The 13,982-nt window shown below is 37.7% G+C and overlaps 3 protein-coding genes across 3 annotated transcripts; 2 read left to right on the forward strand and 1 right to left on the reverse strand.

Annotated features, from left to right (window-relative positions):
• The first annotated feature begins 2,825 nt into the window (after positions 1-2,825).
• LOC121788037 (blue copper protein 1b-like) lies at positions 2,826-3,927 on the forward strand. Its single transcript, XM_042186892.1, has 2 exons — positions 2,826-3,165; positions 3,375-3,927. Exons 1-2 carry the CDS (start codon positions 2,895-2,897, stop codon positions 3,632-3,634), a joined length of 531 nt encoding a protein of 176 aa, XP_042042826.1. The 5' UTR covers positions 2,826-2,894; the 3' UTR covers positions 3,635-3,927.
• An 896-nt stretch (positions 3,928-4,823) lies between these two features.
• LOC121788028 (pentatricopeptide repeat-containing protein At5g39710-like) lies at positions 4,824-8,671 on the forward strand. The gene has a single exon (XM_042186884.1). It carries the CDS (start codon positions 4,905-4,907, stop codon positions 7,221-7,223), a length of 2,319 nt encoding a protein of 772 aa, XP_042042818.1. The 5' UTR covers positions 4,824-4,904; the 3' UTR covers positions 7,224-8,671.
• A 1,790-nt stretch (positions 8,672-10,461) lies between these two features.
• LOC121760929 (polyadenylate-binding protein RBP47-like) lies at positions 10,462-13,663 on the reverse strand. The gene is made up of 6 exons (XM_042156522.1): positions 13,254-13,663; positions 12,204-12,681; positions 11,643-11,674; positions 11,436-11,566; positions 10,889-10,985; positions 10,462-10,780 (listed from the first exon to the last, which is right to left on the reverse strand). The coding sequence occupies exons 1-6, from the start codon at positions 13,569-13,571 to the stop codon at positions 10,658-10,660; spliced, it is 1,179 nt and encodes a 392-aa protein (XP_042012456.1). The 5' UTR covers positions 13,572-13,663; the 3' UTR covers positions 10,462-10,657.
• Positions 13,664-13,982: the final 319 nt, after the last annotated feature.

Raw genomic sequence — 13,982 nt, forward strand, 5'->3', positions numbered from 1 at the left:
GAAGAGGTAGCATCGGCGACGGCCAAGAAGACATGGAAGCAGAGGCAACGGAAGAAGAACGCGAACAATGCAGAGGCAAGATCGTTGAGGCCGAGGGATCGAATCAAGCCACCGCAGAAGCTGGCACATTACGTCGCCAAGTAGCGACGTAATTAAGTAGGAGTCGTTCAGTTTTCCTTTTTTTTTCTTTTCTTTTCCTTTTCATATTTATTGAGTTATGGATTATTAATTATGTTATTGTAATTGAGTCGGGCGTTTTATAAGCCTCGTTCGGGTTTTCTTAGTTGGTTCTTTCCCGAACGTATAGGTTAAGTCGAAGCAACCCTAGGGTCTTAGTATAAATAGGGCCACTCTTTCATTATTTGAGCTATCAATTAAACCATATTATTCTGGCCTAATTATTGTGCAATAAGAAACGCTACCCTAATTGCTGACGACGAGAATCTCTCTCGCGTACAGCCCTTTCTTGCTGGAAATCGCCGCCGACCCAGTCCTCCTGGGCGCCGGATAATTCCCGGTCGTGTTTCTTGCAAGTGTATTAATCCTCGTTAGGAGGATCGCTCTTAACAACGTATATGGGAAATTGGCTGCGCAGCCGTGATTTTGAACAATGGAATATTTTTTGGTGCCTCGGGCCTTTCTAAACATAAAACCCCGATTGTTACTTGAAAATGGCATGATAAATATGGATATTTTTGATAAACTGTTTTTGGCATAAGTCCACTGAGTATGTTATAGTACTTAGCCAATGGCGGACCCACATGTAAAGAGGGGAGGGCTTTAGCCCCTAATGAATCCAATTTTTAACATTTTTTTCTATTATAAAATTTTAAATTTTATTCATATTTTGAACATATTGGTATATAAAAGCCTCTAATAATATTTTAAATTACATGAAAATTTATTTTTGTATAGAATTTTGAAAATTTAGCCCCTACTCATGTTTATTTCTGCGTCCGCCCCTGTACTCAGCCCTGCATGTGTTTTCCTTATATGCAGGTTGAGCGGCTACGAGCTTGGGGAGATGTTGAGTCGAGCTTGAATGTCTGGTTGTTTTCTTATTTTTTGAACTTTGAGAGTCGTATCTTCACACATGACGTCACTCTTTCTCTTGAACGCTTCTGGTGAGATAATACTATTTTTCGCAATTATATTTTGAACCCCTTTTACTCTTGGATCATAATTTATGAAATAGTAACTGTTTGCCGTTGGATTTAAGACATTACTCTTATTTTTTTCCTCCGTTATTTGAATATTAACTATTTTGGTCAAACACTTTTTAAAGTCCCATTAGTCGCGATTGCCCGCATTTATTGACCCTAGAAAGGGCGGTCGTGACACTATTTGTTGATTAAACTTCACACTCTTTGAACGTTAGCCAACGAACCCTTTCGAAAAAATAAAAAAAAACTACCTTCAATTTATTTTGTTTTGAATTTTTTTAGTAAGCATTATAATTCGATAAATGACGTGAGATATAGGTCATGCCAATATCACTGACGATTTGCAAATCCTAAATTGTCAAACTCATGACCTTCTATTTTCAGGTAAGAGCGCACTTAGCTAATTATGGAATATGGAGTATTTCAGATTCTACTTCTTCTGCCGCATTCTCATTTGGCTTGTTAATTAAAAAGTTACACAGTGGGTTTAGAATTTAAACGTTTTGGGAAATGATTAAAATATAGTGAAAATGGTGGACACAACACGACTTGCGACTTTGTAATGCATGCGCAGTTTACTTCCAGTTGATTATTTTGACCTATAAGTTGACTATTTTGTCAACATTTTTAATTGCAGTTGGTAAGGAAATAAAAATTATTATGTCAAATATTGATTGGTATTTTCATTGATACTAACTTCATCTAAAATAAGGATTTTTTTTCGTTCTGGTGGGATTCCGAGTCCATATTCTTCATTTATCAAATAAAAAGATAATTATTCTTGAGAAATGAGACATATAAATACGAACGCTTTCATAATTGCGCTAAATTCCATGTATAAGAAATTGACTAATAAGTATGTGGGTTTGAATCCTATTAATGCTAATTAAATTAGTCAATTTCTTATGCATAAAAAATGAGATTATATTAGATGATGATAGAACTTAGAAGTTGGGTTCTGTTAGGTCGAGATTTTTTAGTTTAATTGAGAATTGAGATATATTTTCAGCCACTCATTTACAACATTTTCAAAATGTTTACTGCAAGTAGATTATGTCAACTCGGGGGTATTATTGTCATTAGCCTGCACATCAAATGTCAACATCTTATAGTTGACATTATATGTATATAGTTGACATGAATTGTATATTTAGTTGACATTATATGTGTGTAGTTGACATGAATTGTATATGTAGTTGACCAAAAAATTAAAATTAAAATTAAAAATTTTAAAAAAATTATTTATTGAATAAAATGTACCATGAAATTATCATTATGCTCTTTCATAATTAATTAATCTAAAAATATTTTCCATGTGGAAATTCGGACCATTCATTTAATAAAAATGAATGGCTCTCAATTCTGAATTAGGCTAAAAAATCTCAATTGATCACCCCTTAGAAGTATTTAAATATGTATATTAGCTTAAATAGTTTCTTCTTCCAATAAAATAAACTCAGGTGGAGGTCGGGGTATTACTTTGTAAAAAAGTAGACCAATTAAACCTTAGAAATTTGATAATGCTATTTTACCAACCACCAACGAGAAAAAAAAGAGGGGGGATTTACAAGTTGCAGTTATACGCGGTAACAAACTAAATAAAGCCTCTCGATCTGTCTATATATATCCTTCCCTCCAATACAAATTTAATATCAACTCATTTCCTACAACCATTCATCACTTATACTACTTGCTAGTTTATCTCAATTGAAAAGAAGTTTTTGTTTAGAAATGGATGTGAAATGCAGAGGAGCATTTCTTCTTTTAGTTGTAGCTGCAGCAGCGTCGACATTCGGCGTTGCTTCAGCAAACAAGGAGTGGAGCACAGTGGCCGGGAACTGGAACCACACGGGGGCCGATTTCTGGTGGCAGAGGCACCCAAATGGAACTCAGGCGGCGTCCAAGCGATTGATAGTCGGTGGAGACCAAAACTGGCGTTTCGGGTTCAACTACACTAACTGGGCCATCAACAACGCCCCCTTCTTCTTAAACGACACCTTAGGTAATTAACATAATTGTTGCTTTGCCCAAAGCAGACAATATCATGCTACTGTAGAGTTCGAATGTGCATTAAATAACCCTCACACTGGTTGCATATATTCTCCATACTGCATGCACATTTTCTAATTATCCGATGTGTGATGATTTGAACCCTAACAATAATTGATATAATATAATTTATTATACATCCATGAAATTGAATGCATGCAGTGTTCAAGTACGATCCACCAAACGACACCACATTCCCTCACAGTGTTTACCTGTTGCCTGATTTCTGGAGCTTCCAAAACTGTGACCTGAGAAGGGCGAGGAAGATCGGAGATGTGAACGCAGGCGGTGGTGATGGCTTCGAGTTCGTGCTCAAGAGGTGGCAGCCTTACTATTTCGCCTGCGGCCAACACGACGGCATCCACTGCAAAGATGGCCTCATGAAATTCGCTGTCTGGCCCTTGATCCGTTGGTTCTACTGATTATCAACAACAAATACTACCAAGATTGATTTTTGTTTCTGCAGTGCGTGTGATTTTGTTATTCCACTACTTGACTTTGTTTTTCTTTTCCATACTCCTTTTGTTACTCATCTTGCTACATCTACATTCATGAAGCAATATCTGTAACAAAAGAATTGAATTGTTGTTGATTTTGTATTCATCGCGTCAATCAAGTAATGTGTATTTTATTAAACATCGCTATTTGGCTTTTCACTTTATTGCTCAAGAGAAAATAATTAATATTCCTAACACACCCACACAACAAGAGATTTCAGAAAAAGGGTTTTAATTCACTGATTTTTTGAAATTTAGGATTAAATTCGCTGACCTTTCGAAATATGAGACCGAGAGATGCGAATGTTTCGGAACAAAGGATTTTTAAATTTTTCTATCTTTTCTCTTCTTTTTTATTATTATTATTTCCATCTCAACATTTATGAATTATCCAAAATACCCTATAATTTCCACATATAGTTTTCTCTCTTTTGTGTCTGTTTCTTGAAATCGTCGACAATCTTCTTTGCCCTTCACTTCACATCTTTTCTCTTTCCCGACCTCATTCAGATTCCCTCGTCAGCTTTCATCATCAAATCAATGACCTAAACAAATTTTGAATTTTTTTAAAAAAGGGGGAAAATGTCTGCTCCACCTCACTACAATTCAGCAGGCATATGTCTGATTCGAGCTACGGCAACCAGAAATTGGCGGCTCCGTCGTCGCTCAGATGCTACAAATCGCAGAAGCAGCGAGATTGGAACACGTTCGGGCAGTATCTGAAGAACCACAGCAGCCGCTGCAACGGGTCTCACCCTCGAATTCCTATGCTCCTCGACCAATTCGGGAAGATAAAGTTCCATGGCGGTGGCTGCCCCTGCGGAACACCAGAGATCCATGTCTTTCGCGAGTAGATCCTGATGAAGATTTGGATGCATCTTTATTTTTGGGTGAAAAGGAGAGGTATCGGAATCAAGAGACATCAGAATTGGGGTGAAAATTATCAAAATTGAAGTGAAAATATTGTAGGGTGATTTGGTCAATAACAAATATTGAGATGGAAATAACCAGAGAAAAAATAAAAAAAATTCAAAAATCTCTTATTTTGAAAAATTTGCATGCCTCGATTCCTTATTCTGAAGGTCAGCAAATTTAAACATGAATTTAGAAAGGCCACTGAATTTAAACCTTCTGAAATCTCTCCTTACAAAGCTCTCATCTGATACGAAAAGCTTGTAAATTGATTCTGTCAGAAATGCCCCTCCCAAAATCTCTACTCAGAGTCAGAGCGCTCCACGTCCTCACTTGCCAATCCAAGCCGCTCACTTCGCTACATCCTCCGCCGCCGCCGCCGCCGCCGCCGCCGGCGGATACCTTCCTCGTCGACAAGGCAGTATCAATTCTCAAATACCACCACCCTTCACTCCTCAACCCCTTAATCCCCCAATTCACCCCTGCAGCCGCCTCCTCTCTTCTCCTCCAATCCCAAAACGACCAGACCCTAATCCTTAAATTCCTCACTTGGGCTCGCGAATTTCCCTTTTTCGCCACCCACCTCCAATGCCTCTGCCTCTCCATACACATTCTCACTCGCTTCAAGCTCTACAAAACCGCCCAGACACTGGCGGAACAAGCCGCCCTCACTTTTCCCGCCGACCAAAGGAGCGATTCGGTCTTTTCGTGCCTTGTCGACACGTACCAGCTCTGCAATTCCAGCTCCGCGGTGGTTGATTTGATGGTAAAGGCCTTGTCTAATTTGAAGCAGATTGATAGAGCTTTAAATTTTGTGAATTTGGCTACAAATCATGGTTTCCAGCCTAGTGTGTTGTCATATAATTCGATTTTGGAGGCGATTATTCGGAGTAAGGCTTCTGGATTTGTTGAGTTAGCCAACACTGTGTATAATGACATGATGCATAAAGATGTTTCCCCCAATGTTTTTACTTACAATATATTGATCAGAGGGCTGTGTGCAAATAAGACTATTGATAGGGGGTTGGATTTCTTTGAGAAGATGGAGAAAAGGGGTTGTTTGCCCAATGTGGTTACATATAACACCTTGATGGATGCCTATTGTAAATCGGGCAACATCGATGGGGCGTATGCATTACTGGAACTGATGTGGGAAAAGAATTTGGAGCCTAATGTGATTACTTACAACGTTATCATAAATGGATTGTGTCGAGAAGGGAGGATGAAGGAGACGGGCAAGGTTTTTAATGATATGAAGGGTCAGGGCTTGGTTCCAAATGAAGTTACATATAATACACTTATCAATGGGTTCTGTAAAGAGGGGAACTTTCACCAAGCTCTTGTTTTACACGCGGAGATGGTTAGGAATGGCTTGTCTCCCACTGTAGTCACTTATACTTCTCTGATAAATAGTATGTGTAAAGCCAGAAACTTGCGTCGTGCCATGGAGTTCTTCGACCAGTTGCAGATCAGGGGATTGAACCCGAACGAGAAAACTTATACAACTTTAATTGATGGTTTCTGTCAGCAGGGGTTCATGGATGAAGCATACAGATTTTTAAATGAAATGATAAACAGGGGCTTTTCACCCTCAATAGTGACATACAATGCATTGATCAACGGGCATTGTGTGGCAGGTAGAATCGACAATGGCATGGAAGTGATTAAAGATATGACTGCAAAAGGAGTTTCTCCAGATGTAGTAAGTTACAGTACAATCATATCAGGTTTCAGTAGAGATTCTCGTTTGGATGAGGCATTCCAAATGAAAGAGGAGATGGTTAAGAAGGGGATTTTTCCAGATGCTGTTACTTATTCGTCTTTGATGCAAGGTCTTTGTGCAGAGAGGAGACTAACCGATGCTCGTGAAATGTTTGAAGACATGTGGAGACTAGGTTCGCAGCCTGATAAGTGTACATATACTACTCTTATTAATGCTTGTTGTGCTGAAGATGATATGGAAAGTGCAATGTATCTCCACAATGAAATGATCAATAAAGGCGTTCTTCCTGATGTTGTTACCTACAGTGTGTTGATAAACGGGCTTAATAAGCAGGTTCGTAGTAAGGAAGCAAAGCGGCTGCTTTTCAAGCTGTTCTATGAAGAGCATGTTCCTTCTGATGTTACTTATGATTTGCTGATAGAGGGCTGTAGTAGCATTGAATTTCAGAGCAGCGTAGCACTTATGAAGGGATTTTGCTTGAAAGGTTTGATGAATAAAGCTGATCGAGTTTTTGAGGAAATGCTTCATAGCAACCACAAGCCTAGTGAAGCAGTTTACAATGTTCTCGTACATGGCCATTGTAAAGCAGGAAATTTGCAGAAAGCAATCGATCTATACATGGAAATGGTGCAACTCGAACTTGTTCCTCATGCTGTTACCATTATTGCTCTTGCTAGAGAACTTCACAAAGTGGGGTGGACGGAAGAGCTGAATCAAATTTTACAAGATACGTTAAAAAGCTGTAAAGTTATTGATGGTGACCGAGCCAAAGTCCTTTTGGAGGTGAATTACAAAGAAGGGAACATGGATAACGTTTTTCACATTCTGCAGGAGATGTCCAAGGATGGCCTGCTTCCCAATGATTTTAAGACTGCATAGGCTTGTGACGTTATTTTTATAGTATTTTATATGGCATCATTAAGCTGTTAGTGTAAAACAGAATAAGGGGCTGGGTATGCTACACATGTCGGACTTGCTTTTTCTCCCAAAATGAAGTTTTGAGTTATGACAGTGTGTCCAGATGGTAGTCAGTTTCGAGAAGATGAAAAGAATGGCTGCTAGCTTACTGAGCCATTGTGTTAACAGAAGCCATTCTTCTTTCCCAGCCGAATGAAAATGGTGAACCAGTGTCATATCTTTAGTGAGATAGACAAGGATGGCCTTGGTTTCAATTGAGGTAACAACAGCTTAGAGTTATGAACAGGCATGATGACTAGAGGAGTTGTATTTGGACAGAGTCTTGTATTTTCTTCACGATATTATCAAGAGTAAGCATAGTCGCCGGTTTATTGACTATTATCTGTTATGCCGGTAGTGTATTAAATCTACTACTGAATTATTTAACACAGACTGCATACAAATTCGAAGGGGGATAAGATACGCAATATTTGTTATTGTGGTATTGCTGAGACTACAAATGCCAAACTTATTAGTGCTGGAGGAAGCTCTCTCTCCACAAATTTATTGGTAATGGTGTTGCATTTGCATACCTCTTGTTGGCTGAACCATGGCTACCATGGAGTCTTCACTGCTGTCTCCATTTTAGCCATTGAATACATTTTAGTCTTCAAACCGATAAGAGCATCCCAACCCCGTCCCCGATTCATGCCCCAAATCCCCTCCACGTCATCATTCACTTAAATTTAAATCCCAGCACACAACTATTAAATTGCACTATTAACAATTTCAACATATTTTACTTGTAAAAATTAAAACCGTTGAACAATTATAGCACCAAAAATTCATTTTTAATTCAAAAATAATAAATTATAAACTAAAAAAAATTAAAAATTAGAACATAAAAAAAATGCAAAAAAAAATAAAAATTAGAAAATCACGTGGGGAGCTTCGTCGCCCATCTCCCTCTCCCCCTCCCACTTCTTCCCCTTCCAAAACCCTAAAAAATCAGAAATTGGGGCAACGGGTCACGGCCTGCTTCACCTCCAACGCCGGACCGGGACTCTCGAATTGTGGCACAGGCGCTGGCCCGGGACGCGACTGCGTCACCGGGACCGTTCCAGGCCGGAAATTGGGGTGGTTTAACGCTGGGGGCCGCGGGCCGGGACCCAAGTGCGGTCCGGCCCGCAGCGTTGATGCTCGGAATTCAAATGATTCTAGGTGATCAAATCATCTGTTCTTCATTTAAGATCGAAGGAGGACCAGAATACACGATTGTGTTCATTGTTGAATCTCAATAGTGGCTGTTTTCTTCAAATTGTCTTTTAAGCTTGCGTAAAATTATTGTAGTACTAAAGTCTAGCATCCACTATGCTGTCCCCACCGTTCATTAATCGTCCCTTAAACTATTATTTGAGAGTCTCAGTGTACTTTATTCCTCCATCCCTTAACTAAGGGACGGAACCTGCAACGCTCCGTCCCTTAACCATCCCTCCATCCCTTAATTTACTATTCATTCAATTTCATTTTTTATTTTTTTTCCAACACAATTCAATTAAAACAAACACACTTCATTAAAATTAAAATAACATTATAGCATAAAATAAAAATACAACTTAAAATTTAAAAAAAAAAACATAATTAAAATCTTAAAAAAATAAAAATGACATAATTTAAAATACAATTTTATATGTACATCCTTGAATGTTTTATATTTCACTTCCGATGTGGGATTACTATTCATTCTTGGATGTCTCTATAAAAGAGAAACAACCAAGAATGATTTTGTCTCACATCGAAAGTGAAACATAAAACATTCAAGGATATTGTCTCTATAAAAGAAGAACAACCAAGAATGATTTTATCCTACATCGAAAGTGAAACATAAAACATTCAAGGTTGTCTCTATAAAAGAGAAGCAACCAAGAATGACTTTGTCCCACATTGAAAGTGGAACATAAAACATTCAAGGTTGTCTCTATAAAAGAGAAGCAACCAAGAATGACTTTGTCCCACATCGAAAGTGAAACATAAAACATTCAAGGTTGTCTCTATAAAAGAAAAGCAACCACGAATGACTTTGTCCCACATCGAAAGTGGAACATAAAACATTCAAGGTTGTCTCTATAAAAGAGAAGCAACCAAGAATGACTTTGTCCCACATTGAAAGTGGAACATAAAACATTCAAGGTTGTCTCTATAAAAGAGAAGCAACCAAGAATGACTTTGTCCCACATCGAAAGTGAAACATAAAACATTCAAGGTTGTCTCTATAAAAGAAAAGCAACCACGAATGACTTTGTCCCACATCGAAAGTGGAACATAAAACATTCAAGGTTGTCTCTATAAAAGAGAAGCAACCAAGAATGACTTTGTCCCACTTCGAAAGTGAAACATAAAACATTCAAGGTTGTCTCTATAAAAGAGAAAGCAACCAAGAATGAGTTTAATAAATTCGCAAGCTCATCAAATACATATGGGATATTACGAATTTCTTGTATTTATTTATTTGTAAAAATTGTTTTTAAATATAAAAACAATTTTTATAAATAAAAAGTATTTTTTTTAAAATTCAATTTTTTTAAAAAAATTGATTTATTGCGTCAGCGTGACGACGCCCACTCGCGGGGCCGGCGAGTGGGCGTCACGTGGCGAGACGGCTCGTCGCTTGTCTTGGCGACGCGGGACGGGACGGGATGGCGAGCTGCAACGCGTCGCGCGACAGACCCGTCTCTCCAGGACACCGGCGCGACGCGTAGTGGATGCTCTTATGATGGGCACGAACACATAAAATAAAGCAGAAAATTAAAACACAACCTTGAACAAAAGAATATTTTTTTCAAATCAAATCATGCAGAAAAATAAAACATATGCTAATCATTTTCGAAAAAATGATAATAAATAGTTAAAGTAAAGAGAGTAAAGTAAGAGAAATTAATCTAAAAGAAAGTCTTTGATTTCGTATTCTCTCTCTTACTTTACTCTATCTCTACTTTAACTATTTATTAACTATTTATTACCCACTTCATCCCAACCTTAAGTTGAGTCAAAATTTTTAGACACGAAGACTAAGGAATACGATAGTTAGAACCGAGAGAATATAAAATTTTCAGTGCTAGTAAATCTTGATACGCTACTTTGAACTGAATTGGGATGCAATTGGGAATAAGTTATTAGTTCAATATTATGAGGATTTAAAAGCACACACATTATCACCCCATTACTCATAATAGTTTATCATACCATAGATAATCCATAGCTAAATTTGACGCCGTCAAACCTACAAAGAATGAGTCATTAACCAATTCCTGCAAAGCTCTTCCAAATCCCAATTTATAAATAAAAAAAATGAAACGTAAGACTCTGACTAGATAACTGGTTCAGCTACAACAATGAGCGCGGTCGCTGTATCAAGATTAGCTGACTGACTGCTCACGGCTCCTACGACCATTTGAAGAAGCCACCCAATAGGCTGGACCACCATAACCGTATCCATTGTAACCTTGCCTTTGGCTCCACTGACTATGATCCCCTCTCGACTGCCAAACACAAATCAACAGATGGAATATATCATGGGAGCCTTCTATATATATTCGGAACCCTATATAATTTTACTATACAACTGCTATCCTGGACTTTGCATTTACCTGCTTGTTGTTTAAACTCCGGCCCCAAGAAAGGCGAACCTTCTGCTTACCAATAACCGTCCCATTTAATCTGTGAATTGCATCCTCAGCATTGCTTCTGTTGAAACAGAAATTTATATAGGTCATCTTATTGTTTAGATATAAAATACGCAGGGAACAATCAAGAGGGTTTTTCTTCAGGGCTTGCTTAGTGATAGAAACCCTTGTTTCCCACCCATCAAATAAAACTTGTATAAGAAAAATAGTCTCTCCATAAAGCAGTCATCAACTGCTGGCAGTGACAATCCACAAATAATAACATATACATATATTTAATTTATACCATTCCTCAGTCCTCACGTTGGCACATTCTCCATATTCAATAAATTCTTAATGTCTAAAGAAGCATAACCAGGTAACCTGGTTCTTATTTTACTCTTTAACAAATGGTTTCATGAAATCTACATGTAAACAGAAATTGAATTTTAAAACCAGAAAGGAGAAAACAAAAAGGGAAAGAACATATTAGAAATTGCAGTCAAAAGCACAAACCGCATAACAAAATTACCTTTTTTCATATTGTACAAAACCACATCCTCTTCCAGCTGGTATTTTCACAGAGACAACCTCGCCGAATGGAGTAAAAGCCTCTCTGAGCATATCATCAGTGACTTCCGAGTCAAGCCCTCCAACAAAAATCTAAAAGAGACATAGGATATCCTGTTAATCATGATATAAAATTTCCAATAGCAAGCAATATCAAAGCTGAACTTACAGTTGTGCTGGCTAACTCATTCTCTGATTGACCTATACGTACAGGATCATTTGAAGGACATCAGCCAGTCAGTACAAAACAAGTCAGAATTCTTGAATAAATGTAACATTTTAACAAACATAGCTCATATACAAAATATATAAATAAAAAAGAAACTTCCCAAATGAAGAATAAATAGAAAAGGATTAGACTAAAACATGGGTGAAATTTTTAATCCCATAAGCAATGAGTATAAGATATTCAAATTGACAACTGTTTACACTTCCGGCTTACCTTTGTCACTCTTATACACGAGATTTGAGAGTAAAGTGTAAATTGGAGTATTGGACAGTAATGGAAGAAATATTAATCAAAGAATTAAGGAGTTTAAAACATAAATGGAGCACACAGAGACCTGTAATGAAATAGTAGTAGAAAAAAACATGTTATATTGAAGACTAGAAACAAGTAAATCATTTAAAAAGCCAGATATTTGGGGAAAAGAGACTTGGAAACATAAAAACTAATTTGTGTGAAAAAGCATCAAAGAAATGCAGTATAATAATAGGAGTGTCATTACACCTTGAGAATAATATTGTTGCTGAGATGAATATCTCCTGGGGGTTGCTACACCAATTCGCATAGGCCTACTAGAGCACTGGACACCATTCATTTCAGTCACTGCTTTAGACTTTTCATTTTCATCATTGAACCTAACAAAGCCATAACCTTTCGAATGTCCAGTATTTAAATCAACCACCACTTTTACATCTTTAACAGATGGATACCTACTAGCAAAGGTTTCATGCAGCAGTTCATCAGTAACATCAGGAGCCAAATCTCCAACAAATATTGACAAATCAGAACCAGCTTCTGGGCGCCTATCACCAGTGCTTAAGGTAGCCCAGTTTAAGCGAAAAGGTTGATCTGCGTTAGGCATCATGGCACCATTGTAGCTCTGCAGAGCACTCTCTGCTGCATCATGAGAATTGAACTCAATGAATCCATATCTATCCGATTGACCAGTCTGTCTATTGCGAATTATCTTTACCGAAAAGACCTGCATTTAATAAATCAAACCAAATATAAAAATAACAGTGGCAAATAAATTAATAATATGTACTCCTTCGCAATACATTGCTTTCTAGACAGAGATAATATATTGGTAGTTTTCATCTTCTAGATCAAGAATTGATAGGTAACATTTTTGGGTCCAAAATTGGCAAAACTCCTTTTCTATGGAGTACTCCACTATTTTATGAAGACCATCTAATAATTGGTTATCTGGTTTGCTTCGCAAATATCTGTCATCTGCAGGTTCTTTCGACAAGTAAAATCAATGAGCATTCTCTCCAGCCAATGAATTTAAATATTCGAAAAGCTGAACATGATAAAATTAGGTTGATATTGATTCATTTCAATTTAATCTTTTTTCGAATTAAGTTCCTGAACTTTAAATCAACTCTCTTTGGTTATTTAAACTGCAGAGACACACAGAAGATCTAAGATATCATTCATCACATGAAAGGATTGAAGATTGCCAAGTTAAATTTTCAAATCTGGGGAAAAAAAATAAGATTCAAAGAAGCATGAATCACAAATCTAGACGTAGAGGTGCGATAAAAGTGTTACCTCTCCGGATTGAGAAAAGCAGGAGTGGAGATAATCCTCATCCATCCACTGCTGGAGATCTCCAATCCAGATTGTCTTATTGTCCTCGCCGGAAGGTTGAATCTGATTGCGGTGCTTGGGTGGATAGTGCTTAGGTTGGGGCTGGTGGGGGTAGTAGGGCAAGTAATGCGGGTTATACATCATCTGCGGGTGCATAGCCATGGCGGGATATTGCTGCACCGCCATCCACCAATGCTGGTACTGCTGCATCGCTGCCCAATGCTGATGCTGCTGCATCTGCCGTTGTTGTTGCTGCTGATTTGAATCTCCGCCGCTCATCCTGTCTTCGAATTCGAGTTTCGGTAGACTAAGGAAACCGCTTCTTCAACCTTGAGAGCGAGATTTATGAGACAAACCACAAAATAAAGACAAATAATTAGGGATCTACGCTGCAGGATTTATTTTCTTTTTCCTTTCCTTTTTTATATAAAAAATACTGTAATTTTTTTTGAATTATTATTTCTCTCCTTAAGGCCATCCACAACGCTGTTCCTATACCGTTCCTATACCGTTCCTTAAACCACTATTTGAGGGCCCCACTGTACTTTTTTACTCCATTCCTTAACTAAGGAACGGAACCTGCAACCCTCCGTTCCTTAACCGTTCCTTAACCGTTCCTTAAATTACTATTCATTCTATTTCAATTTTTATTTTTATTTCCAACTAAATTAAATTAAATAAACACACTTT

The sequence above is a fragment of the Salvia splendens genome, chromosome 2 (assembly GCF_004379255.2).
Source record: "Salvia splendens isolate huo1 chromosome 2, SspV2, whole genome shotgun sequence".
NCBI classification, from domain to species: Eukaryota; Viridiplantae; Streptophyta; class Magnoliopsida; order Lamiales; family Lamiaceae; genus Salvia; species Salvia splendens.

Coding starts and splice junctions, on each gene's coding strand:
- LOC121788028 (XM_042186884.1), top strand. CDS start 4,905: ATGCCCCTCCCAAAATCTCTACTCAGAGTCAGAGCGCTCCACGTCCTC.
- LOC121788037 (XM_042186892.1), top strand. CDS start 2,895: ATGGATGTGAAATGCAGAGGAGCATTTCTTCTTTTAGTTGTAGCTGCA. Junction 3,166..3,374: donor CTTCTTAAACGACACCTTAG/GTAATTAACATA, acceptor GAATGCATGCAG/TGTTCAAGTACGATCCACCA.
- LOC121760929 (XM_042156522.1), bottom strand. CDS start 13,571: ATGAGCGGCGGAGATTCAAATCAGCAGCAACAACAACGGCAGATGCAG. Junction 10,986..11,435: donor TTTGTACAATATGAAAAAAG/GTAATTTTGTTA, acceptor CTGTTTCAACAG/AAGCAATGCTGAGGATGCAA. Junction 10,781..10,888: donor GGAGTTTAAACAACAAGCAG/GTAAATGCAAAG, acceptor TGTGTTTGGCAG/TCGAGAGGGGATCATAGTCA.